Source organism: Dendropsophus ebraccatus, chromosome 4 (assembly GCF_027789765.1).
Source record: "Dendropsophus ebraccatus isolate aDenEbr1 chromosome 4, aDenEbr1.pat, whole genome shotgun sequence".
In the NCBI taxonomy this organism is placed as follows: Eukaryota; Metazoa; Chordata; class Amphibia; order Anura; family Hylidae; genus Dendropsophus; species Dendropsophus ebraccatus.
The window spans coordinates 41,123,641-41,147,209 of record NC_091457.1 but is presented as its reverse complement, the minus strand read 5'-3'; the positions used below and the strand labels follow the sequence as shown (position 1 = coordinate 41,147,209).

Below are 23,569 nucleotides of genomic sequence, written 5' to 3'. Positions count from 1 at the left end.
TTTTTAAGAGACTGTACCTGATGAAGTGAGAATAGTGATATGTTGACAGCCATACCATTCTCCATTTTACTGGGAGTAATTATATTTTAGTATTGGGTTTTTCTAAATATGAATAGAAGTAAAACCCCCATAGTCATAACTGGGGTATTTAAAGCTACGTCATCAAAATAATCTATAATAAAAAATTGTCCAAGAATAATGTTGAGGGGACTTGCAGAACTATCGGCATGTAACTCCTGGCAGTTGGAGAAGTTGGATGCTGCTCTAGAGCTGCCAGGAAAACATGGATACAGCCTATGGCTTTGTCCATGCTTTCCAGGACTCCCTAGGGTGGCATCCAACTTTTCCATTTGGGAGTCAAAAGCCAAGTTTGGCAAGTCCGCTCAACACTATTCTAGAATACTTTCCAGGCAGTTGGGAATTCCTGTAATATGGTAGTGCTTGCCTGTTCTGTTTCTTATATTCTGTAGGTGATGACTGATATCACTGGCACCCTCCTATTTGTCCTTTCTAACACTGTCTGCAGTTGAGCCCTGGGCAGGTTCGTAGTCTTCTACCATGTTGCATCTCTTATAATATATGGGAAATGTGCCCAGGATTATACCTGCAGTTAATTATTCTTAATTACAGGATAGCATTGCAAAATGACTAATGTCCCATAACAGACCTTCAAATTAAAAATTAACCCAGAAAACTGGACCATTGATGTGGTTTCTTCCAGTTTCAGCTCTCAAACATCAGTGTCTTTATATCCATTGATCAATGGGAGTGTTGCCCAGCTACAGAATAAACCTTTGGAGCCAATCAGAAGCCTCCCCGATGCAGCTTGCTTTGCAGTGTTTTTGTCCACACTTGTCTAAAACACTTGCAGAGTACTGTACCTACAGAATATGCAATGTTTGTGTGAAAATAATATATATGTGTATGTAGTAGTGTCATGGTCCATTTACACAGAAAGATTATCTGCCAAAGATTTGAAGCCAAAGCCAGGAATGGATTTGAAAAGAGGAGAAATCTCAGGCTTTCCTTTATGACCTGATCTCTGCTTATAGTCTGTTTCCGGCTTTGGCTTCAAATCTTTGGCAGATAATCTGTCAGATAATCTTTGTGTAAATAGACCCTAAGGCATACATCTCTGCTCTGACTAAAGTCAACAATTGTTTCCCTAGGAACCCGTGAGGACGCCATGGCAGGACCATTTGCTGCAGGATCCAATGATATACGCAGTGAGTGCCAAAAGTTTTAATTCCATTTTTTTGGACACTTTTGATTTTTAATACAGCAAATTGGGGCGTTAGGAAAATGGAGAGGGTATATGAGATGCATGCTGGATATGTATACCCAATTCATCCCAGTATAGAACTCTCACCCAGGTGACAACAGTACATTATACACTCACCTTCCACACATGTCCGGGCTGCTACTCCTCTCCAATTTCTGGCTAAAGGCTCTTTTACACAAGCTGATTATCGGCATTGAGCATTCCTACATACGCTCATTTGCCTTATCAGCTGTGTAAATTTTCTTCACGGATGTATCTTGTCGTCGTGTTGTAATATATCAGAATGTCTCTCCCTCTCTCGCAAGTTACTCCAAATGATAGTAACTATTTAACCATTTTGGGCTAAGAGGAGGCTGACTGCAGCATTCTAGGGCAAAAGGGTGCCTTCACATTTACCATATCAGATTTCATGCTGCGAGTTCTGTAGTGAAATTGGCTGCAATACTGTGTACTATTATGGCCTAAGGGCTCTACATCCTCACAGCAGATTTTCATTCCGCTGTGAAAATGTAGCATCGGCCTTCCTTGCTCAGCAAGTGAGTACATTACCAGCCCGCGCTCTTGTCTGCTTCTCCGGCTCCCGGGTCACTGATGTCCTGCTCAGCCAATCATTGGCTACGGCAGGACAGTGCACTGATTGGCCGAGCGGAACATCAATGACCTGGGAGCCGGAGAAGGAGCCAGGAGCACGGACAGGTAATGTACTCACTTGTTAGCTTGGCAGATGCTGAGCTAAATAGGCCGTGGCTAACAGTACACAGTATCACAGCGGATTTCGCTGCGTGTAATCCACTGCTAAACAGTATGTGTGGAGGCACCCAAATGCTGTGTTCACATCACATTACATCATGTCTTCTGTCAGGTCCATGACAGGACCCCCCCCCCTTATCATACTGACTACAAGATGCTATGACCTCCATTATATTAACTACAAGATGCTGGGTGACCACATCATACTCACTAGAGGATTCTGGGAAAGCTGGGTGACCTCCATTATATTGACTTCAAGATTCTGGGAAAACTGGGTAACCTCCATTTTATTGACATCAAGAAGCTGGGCGACCTAGGTGATACTGAGAACAAGCTGGGAAAGCTGATTTACTGCCATCATGCTGTATACAAGATGCTGGGAAAGCTGGGTGACCACCATCATACTGGGTATAAGATGCTGGCAAAGCAGGGTGACCTTCATTACACTGACTAAAGCATACTGGGAAAGCTGGGTGACCTCCGTTATACTGACTACAGGATACTGGGAAAGCTGGGTGACCTGTGAACTCTGGCGTCGGCATAGGAGGCGGGCTTATCATTGCAGGGTTTGGGCTAACCAGGACATCCCAGGGGCTGTTGGCAGTTATGAGTACAGACTCCAACCCCCCCCCCCCCCCCATGTAAGCCCCCTCTGGGCAGTATTCCCCTTCTTCCCGGATGTAAGCCTCTCTGTGCCGAATTCCCCCCCCCCCCCCTTCGCTAGCAAAAAAAAAAACAACAACAATCAGCTACTTGCCTGTCACCCTTCTCCACACAGCTCCTTTTCTAGCTTCTGAACAGGAAGTACCTTGGCATGCTGTTCTCCTTAGCTGTGCATGCGTCTTAAAGGTGTAGGCACAGCTAACGTTCGCTCTTGCCCGGGGACCTATAACTTAGATCCCAGGGCAGGTTCCCCTTAAGATGAGCTGCTGACAGCTCAGAGCTCCGTGGAGCCCGGCCTCCCTGAGGGGAGTTTGAGGGAGGAGCTGATAATGAAGTGAGTGCGGGGGAGCCGAGCACTGCTGGACGCCCCCTAGCTGCCGGCACCCAGTGCAGTGGCCTGGCTTGCCCCGCCCTAGAAAAGGCCCTGTCTGAACATCATATTGATATCTGATCAGTCCTACATTTACTGTACCTCCCCACATGCAGCCGAAACCAGGCCCTCATGCGGTAACCAATAGGTGTATGGCCAATAATCCTTGTAACAGCACATGACTACTGGGGAAGAAATGGGAGCCTGTTTTCGGCCATGTGCATTTCTCTACATGAAGAAACATTGTCTGAATCACGTTTTTAAGGAACTGCTTAAAACCTAAATTTCCACATTTGAATCAATGATTAGAGCCGTCTGCATATTGTCTGAGGGAATTCTCACCACAGGATTGGTAGGTAATAGCTTTAGGTATCACATTTAACAACACCACACCAGACCTGACCAATAACGCCATAGTGACTAGATGACACCGCCATACCAAACGTGACCAATACTGCCACACCAGACCTGACCGATACCACCATTCTGTGACTGAATAGCACCACCATACCAGACTTGACCAATACCAACAAAACCCCCACACCCCGCACGAACCCCAGGTGCCTAGTGGTAAATACGGCATAGCAATTAGGTAATTTGGATATAAATGGTTGCAGGTGTAAGCTATTGGCAATGTCACTGCTGTTCCATTGTACTAGGTTTTACAATTTGCCTTCCTTATGCGTAATTTATTATGGTTTTGCTATAATATTTCCTTTTAAAAGGGCAGACTCCCTGAGTGCCAATTTAATAGAACCTAAATGTCTCAATTGACAGAAAATTCCCTGTTTTATATGAAGAGCTGTGTAGCAGTGTACTAGGCCCTTATAATGGTATCCATAAGGACCCTATAAAGGGTCTAGATTTTGGGTAGCAACAACAGAGCTGGCATTGTTGCTGTCAAGTGAGGGAACCCTTGATGAAAAGTGCCAACAAAGGTGAACTTCTGATGATCCCATGATTACTTAGGAGCACAAATATAGTCTGTCATCGTGTCATCGACAGGCCTGATCTATCTGTAAAATAAAAAACTGCATATGGATGTGTACTGTGGAATTCTATTAAAAAAAAAAACCGAAACAAAAATATTTCACACTAATGCATGTCACTCCTGGTGATATCCGGCTGTGTCGTAGGAGGTAGATGGAGAAGTTAATCTGGTTCTGATTCCTGCTAGGAGGTGAAATGGGACTTTGTGCTGGTGTGTGAAAGCAAATCACTTGACAGCGAGGCCGAGGAGAAGAGGCGGCAGTACATGTCTGAACTGGAACAGAAGCGCTTCAAGATAAAGGTTAGAATGTCTCAACAACTTGTAACAGCAGCTGCAGCACATACAGATCAGGCAATGTATAGCTGGACAATGATGGTAGTTTTTATTTTTGTTTTTTGTTGTGTATATGTTCAGGTTTCTTTTTATTTTTTACTCCTAGATAAAGGCATTCTCCAATATGTAGCTGTCCAGCTGTTGCCCTGGCATAATGCCAGTTGTAGTTTTGGACAGCCACACTTTGGGAAGCAATGGTATAAGATGTCCTTACCATATATCATGATCATGTGACCAGTTTATCCATGGTTCCTGGCTCTGTACATACACATCTCCACATCAGCCTTGAAGAAGCTGCATGTTTGGACATGTTGGGTTTAATGTTTACATATGTCCGCAGTCATAGTAAATCTTAAGATGTCTTTAATACATTAATAAAGAATATATAGTCCTTGTATTCCTTTAATGGCAAAACATTTTCTACTATTGGAAACTCACTTTAAAGTGACGTCTTTGGAGTGTATAGTAAACAAAACCTGCTTACTATGCACAGAAGAAACTAATTAAAGGCTTATTCCTTTAAATAAAATTTATTTTTTCTTTAGTCTTTTACCTGTGTGGGGAACTGCAGGGCTGCACAAAGCTTGTGCAGCCTTGCAGTTCCCGACACAGCTGCTGGTGGCAGCAGAAGGGGTTGTGTCAACTCCTTCTCCTGCCAGTCAGTGTATAAATATAAACAAAAAAATAACAATTTCTTTAATTAAAGTTTTATTTCATGAATATAATGCAAAAAAATGATTGTATAATCAGTGTTGATCAAAGAATTTTCCAGTCCTTACCATCATTAATACAGTGGTACCTTAGTTTAAGAGTAACTTGTTTAAGAGTGTTTAGGTTTAAGAGCTCACAGACTTGGTTTAAGAGCATTGCTTTGGTTTAAGAGCTCCCTGTACTGGGTGGGAGCGCGAATGGTGGAGGGGCATGGTCTGCATAGTGGGGTCTACAGCCCTGTACTCTGACCCAGGAAGTCTTCCTCACCTTCCAAATCATAGCAGATCCACTTCAGGCTGGGGCTTACATCAGGGGACAGGACTGTGGAGGTAATCTCTTCATAGCTGTAACCCCTCTCTCCCCGGACAGAGAGTGCTGCTATATAGTGCCCACATCTGCCCTGCTCATTCCTTCATGCTCCCTGCAGTCTCTGTCCGCCCTTGTGTTTCCCATCCTCTTCATTCCTGTACTGTAACTTATAATATAACATATTCAGCTGTTTCTAAATGTTTGTTGCATCTGTTTTACATGTTGTTCAGAATAATAAATCCATTATTTTTGGGGTGTGGAACCAATTGTCTGCATATCAGAAAATTTGCTTTGGTTTAAGAGTGATTTGGATTACATGCACGGACCTGGAACGAATTATGCTCATAATCCAAGGCACCACTGTACTATGTTCTCAAATTCAAATACCCTTTTAACTATATATTTTTTTCTATTGTAGAAATCTAAAGATGGGAGGAAGGTTTTTTATGGTGTGCGGGCACCTCCTGACATTTTCAGGAAATATGTCAGACTTCTTAAGAATCCAGACCAAGGCATCATTAATTTGGGTGAAGAACATGTTTCTGAAACAAGCAGGTAATAGCATAAATTACTCCTTGTGGAATAAATTAAAAACCATATATAAATCTGTATGTCTTTTAGGGTTACTTCTATATTCGTAACATGTTATTTGCATATCTCTTGATGCCGCTAAATCGTTTAGTAATACATCCAATCACATGACAATGAGTCAACTGAAGGGGATTTTCAGCCAAATGTAAAAATACATATTTTAGTAATTTCAGAAGTTGCAGCAATGAAAAAAATGTGGTCACTGTTTGTTGTACAACAAACTGGAAGAAAACTAGTTTTATTTCTGCGGACTAGGCAAGACCTACAGCATCCGTGCCCTAGGCATGCAATGCCTCTCCCTCTGCCTCTCTAATTTTCCGCACACCCCAAGGTTTGAGAGAGGTGAGGTGCTAATGCGGCAGAAATAAAACTAGTTTTTCTCCAAAATCCCAGCCCCAAGAGAAAGGCCAACCCCCCCAACTGGACATAGCATAAGGGCCTGTACAACACGATGCTGGCGGTTTGGGGGTGGCTACATGCTGGTACAGATTTGCGGCGGAATACAAGCGGCATCGGTGGAGCCGGGGAGGTAAGTGGATGTTGTTGTTTTCACTCATCCCCTCTCCATGCATTGCTGAAAAAGGGGTTCTGGCCTGAGTACCCCTTTAAAGCATGTAATATGTACAAGAAAGCACCAGGTACCTTTGCAGCTCAGCTTCCTCTGGAGTGAATGGAAACCAAACTAGTTACCCAGCGCCACTTCTGCAAACAATAAACAGCGCAAGGCTTTTAGTCCTGTTCACTGTGTAGTTAAAGGCACCAAACAACTGATTGACAGGGGTACTGGGAGTTGACATCCCACCAATGAGCAAGTGATAGTCTATCCTGTGCAATTCTACTCTGCTATCCCAGAACAGATATAAAATAGCTGATCACAAGTACAGTTCTGAATGGCCATTTATATATTGACGGTGCTCATTTTTCATAACAAGATAGCTTTTGTTTATAGTGAGTGTTGTAGAATGGTGTGGGTACATTGACTGGCAGCATACTTTGTAGTATTAGTTTATCCAGTACCTCACACTAGTTGTAATTATATCCTTTGTCATTTATAGGATTCGTATTGTCCATTTTATTCTGCATAAAACCAGCATTAGATCTGGAGGTAAGTGAAAACAACAATCATTTTAATTATATAATTTAAGCATGTTTCAAATCATGTAGTGGGTCACTACAAAAACGGGAGCAGCTTTTATAAGGCATATGGAAACCTAAAGGGGTTTTTCGGGAAAAATCGGCCATGCTGTGGGGGACTTGCCAGTAATGTGTACTTACCTGTCCTACTATTACTGTCCTGGGCCCGCCACTGTGTTTTCATAACATTCGTTGGAAGTCCCATTCCCATAGGAAACAGCCAATCAGTACAGAGTATATGCTGAGCGTCCATTTACGGTGGAAGCAGCATGTCAGCAGAACCGGCAGTGGTGGGGGAGCAGTAAGTATAAATTACTGACATGTCCCCCACAACCCAGCCAGCATGGCAAAGTAATTTTTCCCAAACAACAACTTTAACTAAATAATTGATTTATCCAGAAATCCCTAAGGCTGCATTCACACGTTTCGTGTTCCGCACGGAACACGGATGTGGAATGCCTGGTAGTGATGAGCAAACTTACCATAAACTTGCTGGTAGTGATGAGCAAACTTACCATAAGTGTGGGTTTGTCCAAACATGGATACAGCCATAGTAATAATTTGGTGGGACAATAAAGAAGAAAATTCTAAGAATGATAAGAAATTAGATTCATCTGCATGCAGGGGCCCTAATGTAGAGAAACTGCCTAAAAGATTGTATCTCTTAAAATGTGTTGTACATCTTACTGTAGCCAGTCTTAGTAAATTTCCACAATTTTATTTTCATTTGTCATAAATGTTCTTTTATAAATGTAACCTCTGATTAGGATGTTGTTGTTTTTTTTTTTGTGTTTTTTTTAGAGACCTTGGATGACCTTTTAAAAATTGGAGTTTTTGAAACTGCTTTCCCATTGCACTCTGTGAGTCTATGAGGACATTTCTCAATGTTTAATGTTTGTTTGCTTGTTTGTTTTACATAATCTTTTTTTCATGTTAAATTGTATAGACTAAAATGAAAAACTAAAACTTTGTAAAAGTGAGGACTTGACTTTATTGGAGCCTAGCCACATTTTTATAACAATCAGAGTTTAGACGGAACAATATATTGTTTGGAAAAATCGTTATTGCAATATTTTTAAGATTAAGCTTAAGCCTATCTCACACATAGGGTACATCGGTGAAAGACTGTTTACACAAAGCGATGTGCGAATTTTTTGCGAACAGCCAACGACTATTTGAGAACATGTTGAAAGATTACAATGAACGATTTTTCACTCATCGCTTGATCGTTCGATGTGTTTACACAAGACGATTATCGCTCAAATGCGATCGTTATCACAAAAATTTGAACTATAATCGTTTGTATAAAAGGACCATTACTGTGTGTCATCGAAAAATTGAAAGCGGTATATTAAACTCATCCACCAGAATTAAATGAAATGAGACCAAACCCAAGCATATTCTAAGGTAGTACATGATGCAGTACACAATTGTTTGCTACCTTTTTTATTGGTGATCCACAGACAGTAGAAGTCTACAATAGAAGTCCACCGGTAATTGTGGACTATAAAAGTCATGAGCCCTTTGCAAGCAATCTAACAGACAGTAGGAACACATCTGGTTTAAGACCACCATACTCACTAGAAAAGAGTCAGGATAGGCCCACTGTGTAATGTTTATTGGGGGGATCTCTGCCAACAGATGGGAAGAGAAGGATCTGACATGATGGATTTTAACTGCCCAATCCTTTTATTCTTAAAGAGATAAGCCACTGCCCTCCTCTCTTCAACGAACCACTGAATTCTTGGTGTCCTGAACATCCATGTGTATTACACATGAGGGTGTTACACAGATGCCAGAGTTCCGTCGCAGAATTTCCGCCAGTTTTACTCCGTGTGAACTGGCCCTTACTGCTGATCTTCTTGTCGTCCCGAACATTCCTGTGTATTACACATGAAGGTGTTAGGCTAGGTTCACACTGCGTTTTCAGCATCCGTTTAACGGATCCGTTTTTTTTAACGTCCAGAAAAATAGGGTCAGCAACGTTTTTTGGTCCGCCAAAAAAAACGGATCCGTTTTTTTTAATAATGGAAGTCAATGGAAAAACGGATGCACACAAATGAATCCGTTTTTTGCAATCCGTTTTTCATGCGTTTTTTGCAAAAAACGGATGCGTTAAACGGATGCTGAAAACGCAGTGTGAACCTAGCCTTACACAGATGCCAGCATGGTGCAAGAAGCTGGGTATTGGCTGACACCTGATGTCCACTAGCATTGGTGTCGCCTGTAGTTAACAGGAAGGCTTTAATTTCCTTGAAATTTGGCCATGACGAAACATCTACAAAATCCCAGAGCTGTGGTAAAGAATCCTATAAGCCTCCAAGTTTGTTTTGTTTTTATTTTAACCATTTAATCCAAAGTATTTTATAGAGTGTCCATCCCTTTAATAAAAAAAAAAAATATCTTGAGGCCAAATTAAAAATTTCTGAATGACCGATGCACAAGAAAAGTGAAATGTCAAAAAGGCTTTAGGCTGTGTAGATGGTATTTTACAGGGCCTGCAAGACGTTATTACTTTCTGTTTAATAGTGCACTTATGGGAGATGTGCTAATAGGTAGGATTAGAAGCAAACTGTAGTAAGTCTATTAAAAGATCGTTCACCTCAAAGTACAGGTTGGATAATATAAAACAGGTGGTAATAACTATTATAAAAGGACATTGATTCAACTGGACAATATAAGGCATAAGCAATGACAGGGTGAAGATCTGATTAGTAATCCCATATGACAGATTCTAATCTGGGCCGAAAAGAAGTAATAAGAGAAACAGATCACTGATCTCAGGGAGACCAGCCAAATATAACACTGTCAGCTGCTAATCAAAGCGCTCAATACAGTGAAATCCTAGGTGCATTGCCCCATGGGAAACACAAATATGCAAAAAAAGAGCCCTTGGAGCCTCATTTAAGAGTCTCGAAACACAGGACACAGGCCAAGGATTTCACCTAGGATTTCACTGCATTAGGCGCCTTGATTAGCAGCCGGCAGGGTTATCTTTGGGTCGTCTCCCTGAGATTAGTGATCTGTTTCTCTTATGGCTTTACTAGGCATTTGTTCCCACCTAGCCAGAATCCTGCTCCACACTGATGAGGGGCAACACCCCAAAACAGCTGTCTGTGGATGGATACCTGGCCTTGGTTTTTCCCTTGTCATTACATTGACTTATAGGGCCTCTTAATATGGTGGCTTCCCTACAGGAGCGGCCCCAAGGCTGGGCCTTTCCTGGAGGGATATCTGGCTAGTCCTGTGTTTCGAGACTCTTAAATGAGGCTCCACAGAAAAGCATAAAAGAGCTAATAACATGGGAGAACATTTTAAACGGCAAACAATAAATAAGTGCTTTACTAGAAAAAAGTATATAAATATTTCTCAGTGGGATTCTAGTGCTTTGATAAAGAGGAATCTGTATAGTTCTTGTCGTAACTAAAAATACTGATAGGTCCCATTATAAGTCAATACAATCCAGGCAAAAATTATTAGAAAAGGTTGGAAAATGGGGCAGCAGTCACCAAAGTTGAGGAAGTGGCTGTGTGCCTTACTGGGAGAGTTCCAGTTTCAAATTAGATAGGTTTATTAATACTAGTAATATTAGTAACACTAATACAGCAGATGAAAAAGTCATTTTTTGACTTTAAAACAATCTAATAAATTTGGCGCAGTTCACTCTGTTTATTTTTTTTTTGGGGGGGGCGTGTATGAAACAATGGCTATGGGCATGCCTAGATCTGCCCCATTTACTGGCTTTATTAGTAAATACAGTGCAGTAAGTGGTAATTTTGTGCAATTTCGGCACAGGCAATATTTCACAACTTTTTGCAACTGGTAATATATTCTTCCTTTGTGTTGTAGTTTCTTGCTGTTTACTTTACCAGTCTTATGTAAATGGGAAGGCTTATATCTATATTCAGAGGTGGGGCCAATCTCATTAGTGAAACTTTTACACAAGCCCATTACTGGCTGGCCGCAACACTTAGGGCCAGTTCACAGAGAGTAAAACATATAAATTTTTTCCGAGCGGAGAGAGGAGGCGCGCGAGCCCTTTCATTGACAGCCAGTATTCACTGAGTTTGGCGGGATTCCACGGTGGAGAGTTCCATCGTGGAATTTCTGCAAGTTTTACTCTTAGTGACCGGGCCCTTACTGCTAAGTGGCTGATGGCATGTGATCGCACAAATGATCCAGCGATAATTCGAGTGTTCGAGTTTTTGATTTATTGACAGTAAGCTCTAGTCAGAAAAGAGCAACGTCGTTTCAGTATATAACCTACTCTTAGGGAAGCATGTCACTCTTAAAGGAAACCAGTCATTGCTTTCTTGCTGCCTGAAAGTCACTGCTGCGGTCACTGATGGCTTCTTCCTGCCGCAGTGACATTGTTTGATAAATCTGTTCCTATACCCTAACAGAAAGAGATCTATCAGTGAAGGCTGGTGGGGGCATAAGAAGCCACCAGTGACCGCCCATATGACTCATGGTTTAGGCAGCATGAAAGTGATGACAGGTTCCCTTTTAGGGTGATGAAGTCCTTGCTGTAAGGGTCCTTTTACACACACTGATATCTGACCAATTTATCTGACAGATTTTTTTAAGCCAAAGCCAGAAACTGATTTGAAAAAAAGGGGAGAAATCTCAGTCTTTCCTTTATGACCTTTTCTCTGTTTAGTCTGTTCCTGGCTTTGGCTTCAAAAATCAGATATCTCTGTGTGTAAAAGGACCCTTTGCTTATTGTTAGTGATGAGTAAATTTGTCAGTGGCAGTACTAAACTCCAAATTCTCCAGCCACAAGGAGTAAAATGCTGAATATTCGGCAAGTTCGCTCATCACTACTAACCATGTTTTACACGCATACTCACTGGTGGACAGGATGGGTGGCTGAATTATTAGACACATAGGGCTCGATGTTCCTAAGGGGCTGTCAACCTTGAAAAAAACTCTACTTGACAGAAGTCAATAAGAAAATGACAGTGTCCTTCTGACGGGAAGCCCAGCAATAGGATACCTGGTCGTACCACAGGGAAATTAAAAAACATGCACTTACCAATTAAAGCGACTCTGTACCCACAATCTGACCCCCCCCCCAAACCATTTGTACCTTCGGATAGCTGCTTTTAATCAAAGATCTGTCCTGGGGTCCGTTCGGCAGGTGATGCAGTTATTGTCCTAAAAAGCAACTTGCAGCCCCGTGCCCAATGGCCGGGGCTTAGAGTATCTGTGCCCTAACTTTGCACCACCCCTCCGTCCCTCCTTGCCACCCTCTTCATCATTAGGAATGCCACTGGAACATTTTCTCCTGTCTGAACATTGCACAGGTGTCTTAGCGATCTGGCCCATGTTCAGTATTCACACAGCAATCTGCCTGGGGCATTCCTAATGATGAGAAGGGTGGGGAGGAGTAACAGAGAGGTTGTGCCAGCCTAATGCATACACAATCTAAGCCCGAACGGACCCCAGGACAGATCTTGGATTAAAAGCAGCTATCCGAAGCTGTTTGGGGGGGTCAGATTGTGGGTACAGAGTCACTTTAAATTATAAGATGTCTAGATAATCCAGGGCAAGGCAGGTCCTCCAGATAGACAGATGCTCTTTGTAACTGCTCCCACCTTGGACAAACAAATGAGGGTCCCCAAACAAGAGAACCCTCTGTAATAACTCACCACCAACAGGGTATAGCATGGGTCTCCAAACTGCAGCCCTCCATCTGTTGCAATACTACATTTCCCATCATGCCTGGACAGCCAAATCCAAAGTTTTAACTGTCAGGGCATGATGGGAATTAGCTGCAGTTTAGAGACCCGTGGAGTATAGAGAAATAAGTTTTCTAAACAGGACATCCCTTTTAACCAATTATTTTTGTATATTTTACAGCTTAGTGACACAACTGGTAAAAATCTCAAAGAAAAGTGGGCAAGATGGCGGGATGTCATTTACAAGCAGCCGGTGGAACAGATCAGGTGACTCATGATGTTCTCACGTTATGTCAATGAAATTACCGCAATGCAAAATCTCAATAACATCATTGCATTCTCTCATCAATAATGTTGCGTTTCACATACATTACGAAGTGGTAATATGTAACACCATTGTGAAACTTAATAAATCATGGGAAAATATGAGTGAACTTCTAGGAAGTACATAGAGATACATATTAAATAAAAACTTGGCATGTGCCATGATGACATCATATGAAATGCATGTAAAGTATATCAATAATGCTGGGATAGACCTAGACAGTGCCAAGTATATATATACACATACACACAGCAACCTTCCTTGGTATTGCAATGCATTGTTGTACCATTGTTGGTGACTCTTGGAATTGTTCTTTTACAGGGAGTATTTTGGAGAGAAGGTGGCTCTATACTTTGCATGGCTCGGGTGGTACACCCTTATGCTGTGTCCTGCTGCGTTAGTTGGATTAATAGTCTTCTTTTATGGGTTTGTGCATTTCAATTCCAGTAAAATAAGGTGAGACTTTCAAGTTTTAGTTTGCTAACTCTATGGGTTACACAAAAAGAAAGGTCTACAGACAGGTTTCATATTAAACTATTTATTTGTTTAAAAGTAAGATAATCACAGAGACAGGGAAAGACGTTGTAAGAAAACATTGACGTTTTTTACCTATTTTTGATATAGATAGCTTTTTTTTTTTTATAGAAGAGGTGTTTGCGATGCATTAGGGGACAATCACACATACAGTATGTTCAGAAAAATATTTGAACATAGTTGTTAGCTACCTATATTGGGGCTATTAAAGGCTATGGGACCTGTCTGTTGGATTTGTCATTGGAGAAAACACCTTTAACAAGACAACTTGGCAAGTTAACTGGTTGATCATGCCCAGTCCTAATTTCATGGCAAATTGTAGTCTTTCATGGCGGTCATTCAGATGAATGGCTCTTCGTGTCACACATGAATGGTGCAATTCTGCCTGAAATGGGGCCACTGCTACAAGGCATCTCTCTGTTCTAACTCATAGAGGGGGTTTCTGAGCAGGGCCCCCCAATATGCCCTAATAGAACATAAGATAAACTGTTCAATTTTTCATTACAACCAAGGACAAATACCTCTTATTCACACTGGAGGTGGTCGTCTTTTGGATTTCTGGGCTAACTCTTAACTCTAAACTAGAGATGGTCCGAACCTGCTGAGGTTCAGGTTCGTACGAACCCGAACTCTCTGCAATGATTGCCGCTGTCTGCCCGCTCCGTGGAGAGGGTGGATACAGCGGGAGGACCGCCTGGAAAACTGGGATACAGCCATAGCCATAGGCTGTATCCCAGTTTTCCAGGCGGTCCTACCGCTGTATCCACCCTCTGCACGGGAGGCCAGACAGCTGGAATCTGATGCCGAGTGTTCGGGTTCATACGAACCCGAACCTCGGCAGGTTCGGACCATCCTTACTCTAAACCTTAATTCAAGGTAATATCAAACAAGAGGGTATTTACTCAATTCCCTTGATTCGGGCAGGCAGTTCTCCTGGTTTTAAGTATTTGTTAGATTTCACACAACAACAACTGGACTGACTGGACTGAAATCTATAGGATAGCTAAATAGGCATTCATACTGTATAATATTAACATGCTCTACTATGCTATTTCTCTCAGCCAGGAGATTTGTACAGCAAACACAACGCTGATGTGTCCTCTTTGTGATCAGAAGTGCCCATACTGGCCGCTCTCCGATACGTGTACATATGCTAAGGTAAGATCTGAAAGTTAAGCAAGTGATCATCTAGCAAAAAAATCGGCCATGCCATCACATAAGCCATCTGTTTCTGCTACTATCTACAGATATCGATTTTACTAGATATACATAACATCTGTCTTTACAGCCTCACTAAAACCAACTGAGCATCAGTAAAAGTCTGGATCATTACATATAAGTATCCATAAGAAAAGACAAGACACAAAAGTGGAGTGCACTCCACAGACTCAATATATGCTGAATCACATTATTTTTTTTTTATTATTTTTTTTTTGAATATCATAGCAAAAAGAAACCCCAAGACACATGATAAAGAAACACTTAAAAAAACCAATAAGGGACAACAAATCCAAGGTTCACCTAGGGCTGGGCGATATTGGCCTAAATCAATATCGCGGTTTATCGCATGTGTAGCTGCGGTAACGATAATTGAACGATAACTATGACACGCCCTTTGTAAGCCACACCCCTTTTACAAGCCACACCCACTTGCCTGTGCCAAACTGGGGATATTTTGTTCAAAATAAGAAAAGTAACTCACTGAGCAGCAACACAAGGTTGTGAATTTAGTCTATTGTCATTATTATTATCAGAGTTATACAGCTACGTACACACAGGAGGAGAGGTCTCTCTATATACACACAGGAGGAGAGGTCTCTTTATATACACACAGGAGGAGAGGTCTCTCTATATACACACAGGAGGAGAGGTCTCTCTATATACACACTATATACACACAGGAGGAGAGGTCTCTCTATATACACACAGGAGGAGAGGTCTCTCTATATACACACAGGAGGAGAGGTCTCTCTATATACACACAGGAGGAGAGGTCTCTCTATATACACACAGGAGGAGAGGTCTCTTTATATACACACAGGAGGAGAGGTCTCTCTATATACACACAGGAGGAGAGGTCTCTCTATATACACACAGGAGGAGAGGTCTCTATATACACACAGGAGGAGAGGTCTCTCTATATACACACAGGAGGAGAGGTCTCTTTATATACACACAGGAGGAGAGGTCTCTCTATATACACACAGGAGGAGAGGTCTCTCTATATACACACAGGAGGAGAGGTCTCTCTATATACACACAGGAGGGGGACAGGTTTCTCTATATACACACAGGAGGGGGACAGGTTTCTCTATATACACACAGGAGGGGGACAGGTTTCTCTATATACACACAGGAGGGGGACAGGTTTCTCTATATACACACAGGAGGGGGACAGGTCTCTCTATATACACACAGGAGGGGGACAGGTCTCTCTATACACAGGAGGGGGGGAAAGGTCTCTATACACAGGAGGGGGGGACAGGTCTCTCTATACACAGGAGGGGGGGACAGGTCTCTATACACAGGAGGGGGGACAGGTCTCTATACACAGGGGGGGACAGGTCTCTCTATACACAGGAGGGGGGACAGGTCTCTCTATACACAGGAGGGGGGACAGGTCTCTCTATACACAGGAGGGGGGGACAGGTCTCTCTATACACAGGAGGGGGGGACAGGTCTCTCTATACACAGGAGGGGGGGACAGGTCTCTCTATACACAGGAGGGGGGGACAGGTCTCTCTATACACAGGAGGGGGACAGGTCTCTCTATACACAGGAGGGGGACAGGTCTCTCTATACACAGGAGGGGGACAGGTCTCTCTATACACAGGAGGGGGACAGGTCTCTATACACAGGAGGGGGGGGACAGGTCTCTCTATACACAGGAGGGGGGGACAGGTCTCTCTATACACAGGAGGGGGGACAGGTCTCTCTATACACAGGGGGGGGACAGGTCTCTCTATACACAGGAGGGGGGGACAGGTCTCTCTATACACAGGAGGGGGGACAGGTCTCTCTATACACAGGAGGGGGACAGGTCTCTCTACACAGGAGGGGGGACAGGTCTCTATACACAGGAGGGGGGGCAGGTCTCTCTATACACAGGAGGGGGGGACAGGTCTCTCTATACACAGGAGGGGGGACAGGTCTCTCTATACACAGGAAGGGGGACAGGTCTCTCTATACACAGGAGGGGGGACAGGTCTCTCTATACACAGGAGGGGGGACAGGTCTCTCTATACACAGGAGGGGGGACAGGTCTCTCTATACACAGGAGGGGGGACAGGTCTCTCTATACACAGGAGGGGGGACAGGTCTCTCTATACACAGGAGGGAGGGGGGCAGGTCTCTATACACAGGAGGGGACAGGTCTCTCTATACACAGGAGGGGACAGGTCTCTCTATACACAGGAGGGGGGGGGGGACAGGTCTCTCTATACACAGGAGGGGGGGGGGACAGGTCTCTCTATACACAGGAGGGGGGGGGAAAGGTCTCTCTATACACAGGAGGGGACAGGTCTCTCTATACACAGGAGGGGGGGGACAGGTCTCTCTATACACAGGAGGGGACAGGTCTCTCTATACACAGGAGGGGGGGGGGACAGGTCTCTCTATACACAGGAGGGGGGGGACAGGTCTCTCTATACACAGGAGGGGGGGGGGAAAGGTCTCTCTATACACAGGAGGGGGGGGGGAAAGGTCTCTCTATACACAGGAGGGGGGGGGGACAGGTCTCTCTATACACAGGAGGGGGGGGGGACAGGTCTCTCTATACACAGGGGGGGGGGGGGACAGGTCTATCTATATACACACAGCAGACAACTGAGACAGCTCTGCTATTCCAGCTCTGCTATGCTCTGTGTGCATACAGAATTGAAAAACCCTTTTCTCCTTTAGCCTCTGCCTCGGGTGTCAGTGATAAGAGGAGAGCACGGCAGCTAAACAAGACAGCGGCTCCTCCGTGCAGTAACCTGCTGCTACACAGACACTGTCCCTTCCATCGTTATCTGGCCTGGGGGGGATGATCTACAACCCTGCGGCTGCAGAGTGTACCTCCCGGAGACTGGTGACGGGGGGAGGGCTGTGTGGACGGCAGCGGCACATAGTAGGAAGAGGTTACCTCATGAGAGCTGCTGTTAGTTACACAGAGGGGGAGAGTTGTGGCTGCGCACAGTGACTGGAGCCTCTGGACGGGTCTCGGCAGTGACAGGAGGGGGAGGGGGCAGAGCGGTCACCCGGTCCTCGGCTCTGTGCTGCATACGCTGACCGGGGAGAGAGGCCCAGGCGGGGAGCGCAGGACACTTAGAGGCTGCACTCCGCCGCTGTTCTCCACAGGCTCAGTGTCCGCGTCTTGGGGTCCGGGGGGAGATAATCCGGGTCCCTGGGCTGTAGTGTCAGAGCTCAGTGATCCCTCATCCGATCTGCTGCAGCCACGTCCTGCCTGACTGCCGGCATCCCTGCTCAGCACACCACAAACGTGCAATACCGCAGATACCGTCCTGGCAAAGTTGAGGTCGGTTAACCGACGCCAGGGACGGTATCGGTATTTTCACGGTATACCGCCCAGCCCTAGGTTCACCCAAAAGAAAAATAATGCTGGGTGTATAACCTATAGGGGGCTGCATACAAATAATATTGTAATAATGATCTGAGCAAACATATATGACCAATAAATAAATGAGTTAACAATGATAGTCAGGTATGTAAACACTAAGTATAAATATTAAATATACATATATGAAAAGGATCCCATGAAACAATAAATTACATAAGAATGTGTGACCAAAGAAAGACCATCTACTGAAATAAAGTGCAAATATCACACTCACTCCCCAATGGGAGCAGATAACTGTCTAGAATTGTATAATCACTAATATAAGGTGAAATACAAAAGACCCTTCACAGAAAATAAGTACCAATACCCAAAAGACTCAGATAATCATGGGGCAGCCAACCCTGGAGCAAACTCCACGTGTATCATCACTCTCCGGTAGCTTCTTGATACAAACCTTGAAGGGGTACCATACTTATTATAATTGATCTATGTGTGTTATTAATCCGATTACCAACAGAAGTGAAGATGCAGATATGCACTTACTTTTCTGGGTTATAATCGGGGCACAACACCACAATGGGTCTTCAAAATAAAAGATGATGGGGTGACACCTGCATCACCCAAAGTTCTGATGGGTTCCTCCAGAGGATTATCATAGATCCAGTAACCAAAGGGACTATCTGGTTTTGGTTGGCGTGATCCCTGGTACTAGTATTTCCGAGCCCCAGTTTTTTAGCTGGACCCCTGGGATCCCAGCCTATCTAGTGTTCTTGCAATATCCTGATATACCTATTAAACTTAGCTATAAAACAAGACATAGAGCATGGATGGTATACGTGATAAAAACAGAAGGCCCATGGCTCTCCACAAAGAGTCTCAGGCTTTAATACTCGGCATGGCAATAATCATTATAAGCACAGGTACTAATAATAAATGGGTTTTCTGCTATTTTTTGGCCTTTTATGGCAACCATTGACAATGAATGGAGTTGCAGTATGGCTCCATTCCAATGGAAGAATTGGGATCCCGTTCTGGAGATCACAATGAGGTCTCAACATTTGAGCACAAAGACCCCCAAACCCTATTCTGTAATATATAGAGGATATATGTGTTAGACTGGAATACCTCTAAGTTTGGACAGAATAAGTATATACTGTACATGCACATTTAGAAACCTAGCGTTTAAAAATATATCCGTAATTGAAAAAATGGCCTTTCTTTGCTTCACTTGTTTCTGAAGTTATAATTGATATTTTATTATGAATATACATTATAAACAATTTTTTTTTCTTTCCTGTTTAGGTTACGCATTTATTTGACAATGAGGGCACAGTGTTCTTTGCTATGTTCATGGCAGTGTGGGGTAAATATAAGCTTTATAAATTCTGTCTGTTATTATGTTTGCAAGTAGAAGAAATATTGAGGCACAATATCCAATATGGCTATAAGCAGAATGCTTTAATACATGGTGTTTATCAAATATGCTGAGTCTAAGTGGCACTGCTTTAAGTGTTGCACATGAATAGAATGGCACCGGTGCCAGCAAGCTGGTGCCATGGTCCTTTTTTTTTTTCTTAATCGAAGTCCGGTTCCCACACACGGCGTCGGTCTATTACCGAGCACGGGCCCAGGCTGTAGCACTGCGGGCTGGTCCAACCCCAGTGGGAGGAAACCCCTCCCCTCTGTGACACTGCTGCAATAGAATAAATGGAGCCACGTCACAGAGGGGTGGGGGTTTCCTCCCACTGGGGGGGGGGGGGGCGGCCCACCTCCAGTGTTTCAGCCCAAACCGATGCCGTGTGTGGAAACCAGACTTTAATTCAAAAAAAGGACCACGGCACCGGATTCCCTGCACCTGCGATGTTCTAATTATGTGCAACACTTAAAGCAAATTTACCTGATGGTACATTCACTTTAATGTTGACTCCCCTCTGTAATTTCCTTAATATGGCACACAACAGATGGTTTGTCTATAGAGAAATATATAATGTTGATCATAATGGTGCAAACATTGTGTATGTTATAGTAACCAAGAAGAAGGAAAAAGTTGACACAATGAGATAAAACACCATGTTTTTAGGTCCCGTGGGCAGAATGTACTTTAGGAAATGGACTAAGCATAGTCACAATTATGCTTGTCCCACTATGGGCTTGTTAGCAATACAATGGAACCCCTTTTTGACAGAATGCTGATGTGCAACGTAATTGTGATGTGAGTGGGGGCTAAGTCTTTGTGAAGACAATACTGTATAGCATTATGCAGAAATGTCTACATGGTATACACAGTTTGTACGTTTATCCATTGACCTTCAGTGCAATAAAAAAAATCCTTTCCTTTAGTCTCTGTAAAAACTATAAATGGGGATAATATCCTTATGAGTCATTGGTTTACATAAGAGGAGAGACAATGCAAGGATATACTGCACCGCACACAAGCTGTCTCATACACCTGAAAAACAAGCTTTATGTGAAGATTTATTAACCTACAGTATGTATTGTCTGCTTTCTTTCAGCTACCGTATTCTTGGAGCTCTGGAAGAGGCAGAGAGCAAGAGATGTGTCATGGTGGAACCTGTACAGCTGGGATGAGGATGAGGTGGGATTTCATTCTCTTTAACGTGTACAAATAACGTACATTGTAACTCTTGTAACATTGTCGTCTCAACGATCACTTCCCATAAGTCCTACTAGGCAGCCATTAGGATGACCACATGTAATACTATATTTTCACTGCAGTCCATGACAACTTTCCTATACAAAAGCATCTGGTCTCTGTGCAGGTTATATTGATGAAAACAACTGCTTACAGTATTGCAAGTGTAGGTCATAGGTAAAGTCACACTTCATTTAAACTTAAAGACTTTAAATAAAGATACTATCGTAGGGGTGAGGATGCGTGTGGACTTTCTATGTCTTGCAGTTCATAAACAGTGTCGCCTGCCTTTCCCCAGCCTAGAATAGCTGGTTCTGGGCAACACGTTGCAGGAAAATAAAATAAAAAAAAAATGATAACATTAATCAAATATTTACTGTCTCTTTGGTTGCCCTGGTTTGTAATTTCATCTATGGATTATCTTCAATGAGATCTGCATTTACAAGTAAGCTGTTCTGTATACTTTGCTTTAGATGGAGCAATCTTCAGCTGTTAGCAAATGAGATCCAATCAGCAGGATCTGCTCTTGTTTTCAGTGCCTTTTTAGATGGGCTGATTGCCGTCACATGATTTATTAGCCAATAATGGCCTTCAATCAGTGAAGAAAAAGAGCGCAAACCTTTAGTGTTTAATGCACATAGCTCTACACAAGTTACGTGGAGCCTTGATAACAATCACATAGAAATGTATAGATCCATACCTTTCCTCAATATGCACATTCCATATTGCAGCACATGTAGTGCAGATTTGTTTCAAGTCTGATTCTGCGTATGTGACTTTCAGATTTGTTTTCCATTTTAAAATTACCTAATTTACCTGCAATTGCCCATGCAAAGTATGTACAGAAGCAGGGACTGTGGCTGGGTTGTCCCTGCTCCTGTACAGTACACTGAGTGGCTTAGCCTGATGCAGATGTATTTACCCTAGAAGTAAATGGGAATGACTCCATAAATACAGTGACCTAAAAAGACCTTACAAAGTCGAACACAAAGTGACTATTGCTCTGTGTTGCCATATAGGCATGATGCCATAAGAATATCATGCCCTTAAAGGAAGAACTAGAAAGGGGCATGAATGTAACCATAGTGAATGCAGATGTAGAAGTTGGTGTGTCCTTAATACCGCTCTTTAAATTCCATTGGTTGGAGTTGAGGGGGGCTATGTAGTGAATTTACGCCTCTGTAATTATCTTTGTTGCCAGTAGCAGAATATTATGCAAACTTTACCATGTGCCTATCTTATTTCTTATGTTCTTGGTTGCCAGCAACTGCTTATTGCAATATTGTCACAAATAATCCACTAATGCCACTGCGATTACTTGCTGTTTGTTTGTATTGGCTCTGGAATATTTTCTAGAGTAAGCCTGGTGTACATATATAGTAACCACTGCTTGTTTTGTGCAGGAGGAGTTGGCTTTGGAGCTGATTCATAATCCAGACTGTAATATTCAGAAACATCAACACTCCTATCTGCGCTCTACTATTGTTTTATTAGGAGTGGCTGCCATGGTATGGAACATGTATACCTACATCTAAAATATGTGCAAAGACAGTAGTCACTGTACGGTTCCAGTAACATTTGATTTAACCCATGCTTTCTTTACCATCTTTCAGATAGCCATACTGATTGGCATAGCACAAGCCCTAGTGGTATACAGAGTCGTAGTGACTGTGTTCTTCATGCGCTCATCTTGGCATTTGCTCAGTGAACATGCCAATACTGCTGCTGTTATGTCTGGAGCAGTGCTTCATTACCTCACCATTGTCATCATGACTAAGGTACTTTGTTCAGAGAGCATTGGTCTTTGGGATAGTTTTTAGTCATTAGTCAGTGACCTATACCATGAAAAAGTCACATGCAGTATCTACATACACGCACATGTAAATATTTCTCAAGATGCTCACAATATAAACATCTCCACATCTACCATCTTCTAAGGGTATGCTCACACTGAGCAAATGGGGTGGAATTCCGCGGCAGAAGAGTCCACTGCGGAATCCCGCCTGCTTTAGTGTCAGGCGGCGTCTATATAAGAGAACTTGCGCGCCTCCGCTCAAGGAATTGACATGAGCCTTTTCATAGAGTCATCGTCTGACACTGAAGCAGACAGGATTTTGTGGTGGAGAGTTCCACCTCAGATTTTCCCCCTATTTGCTCAGTTTCAAAATACCCTTACAGGTGGACAATATATTTTTTTGACTTTATAGAATTTTTAAGAAAGGGGAGAAGCAGAACAAAGCACAATTGTCCAATAGTCAAAATGGCAAACAAGATAGTTAATTACATAAATCGTGCTACAGGTAAGACAATTGCCAATAGGGGCCAAAGTCCAAACAAAGGAAGAAACGGGAATAAAGAAGAGAGAGAGAAAAAGAAGGAAGGGTAAGAGGTAAAAGTCTGTATTACATGGCACAATAATGAGGGCGAAGCAAGCTCTGACCTGTCGGACAGTGGGAGAGGTCACAGGAAACAGCAGGAGGCTGATCGTGGTCTTCTAACCAAACAATTATCGTCTGGAATGTCCGGTAATGTCGACAGCCGACAATGGTTTGATGTAATAGGGCCTTAAGATCTAAAAAAAGATGGGGAGGGAGAGGGTAGTGGGGTAAAAGGCTTCATTTACTGAGCAAGTCAGTTTAGTATTCAGAAGTGTCTATAAACTGACCCCAGTAGTGCCACGTCCG

General features: G+C 43.1%; 1 protein-coding gene across 1 annotated transcript in view; it reads left to right on the top strand.

Moving 5' to 3' along the window:
- Positions 1–23,569, top strand: part of ANO9 (anoctamin 9) — a 47,336-nt gene that overhangs the window by 11,606 nt on the left and 12,161 nt on the right. The window contains exons 2-13 of the mRNA XM_069965651.1: positions 1,170–1,226; positions 4,243–4,356; positions 5,828–5,964; positions 7,056–7,105; positions 7,936–7,994; positions 12,997–13,082; positions 13,462–13,596; positions 14,736–14,832; positions 19,535–19,595; positions 20,746–20,828; positions 22,289–22,393; positions 22,499–22,663. Of these exons, the coding sequence (XP_069821752.1) occupies positions 1,170–1,226; positions 4,243–4,356; positions 5,828–5,964; positions 7,056–7,105; positions 7,936–7,994; positions 12,997–13,082; positions 13,462–13,596; positions 14,736–14,832; positions 19,535–19,595; positions 20,746–20,828; positions 22,289–22,393; positions 22,499–22,663 (1,149 nt within the window). The remainder of the gene's footprint in view (positions 1–1,169; positions 1,227–4,242; positions 4,357–5,827; positions 5,965–7,055; positions 7,106–7,935; positions 7,995–12,996; positions 13,083–13,461; positions 13,597–14,735; positions 14,833–19,534; positions 19,596–20,745; positions 20,829–22,288; positions 22,394–22,498; positions 22,664–23,569) is intronic.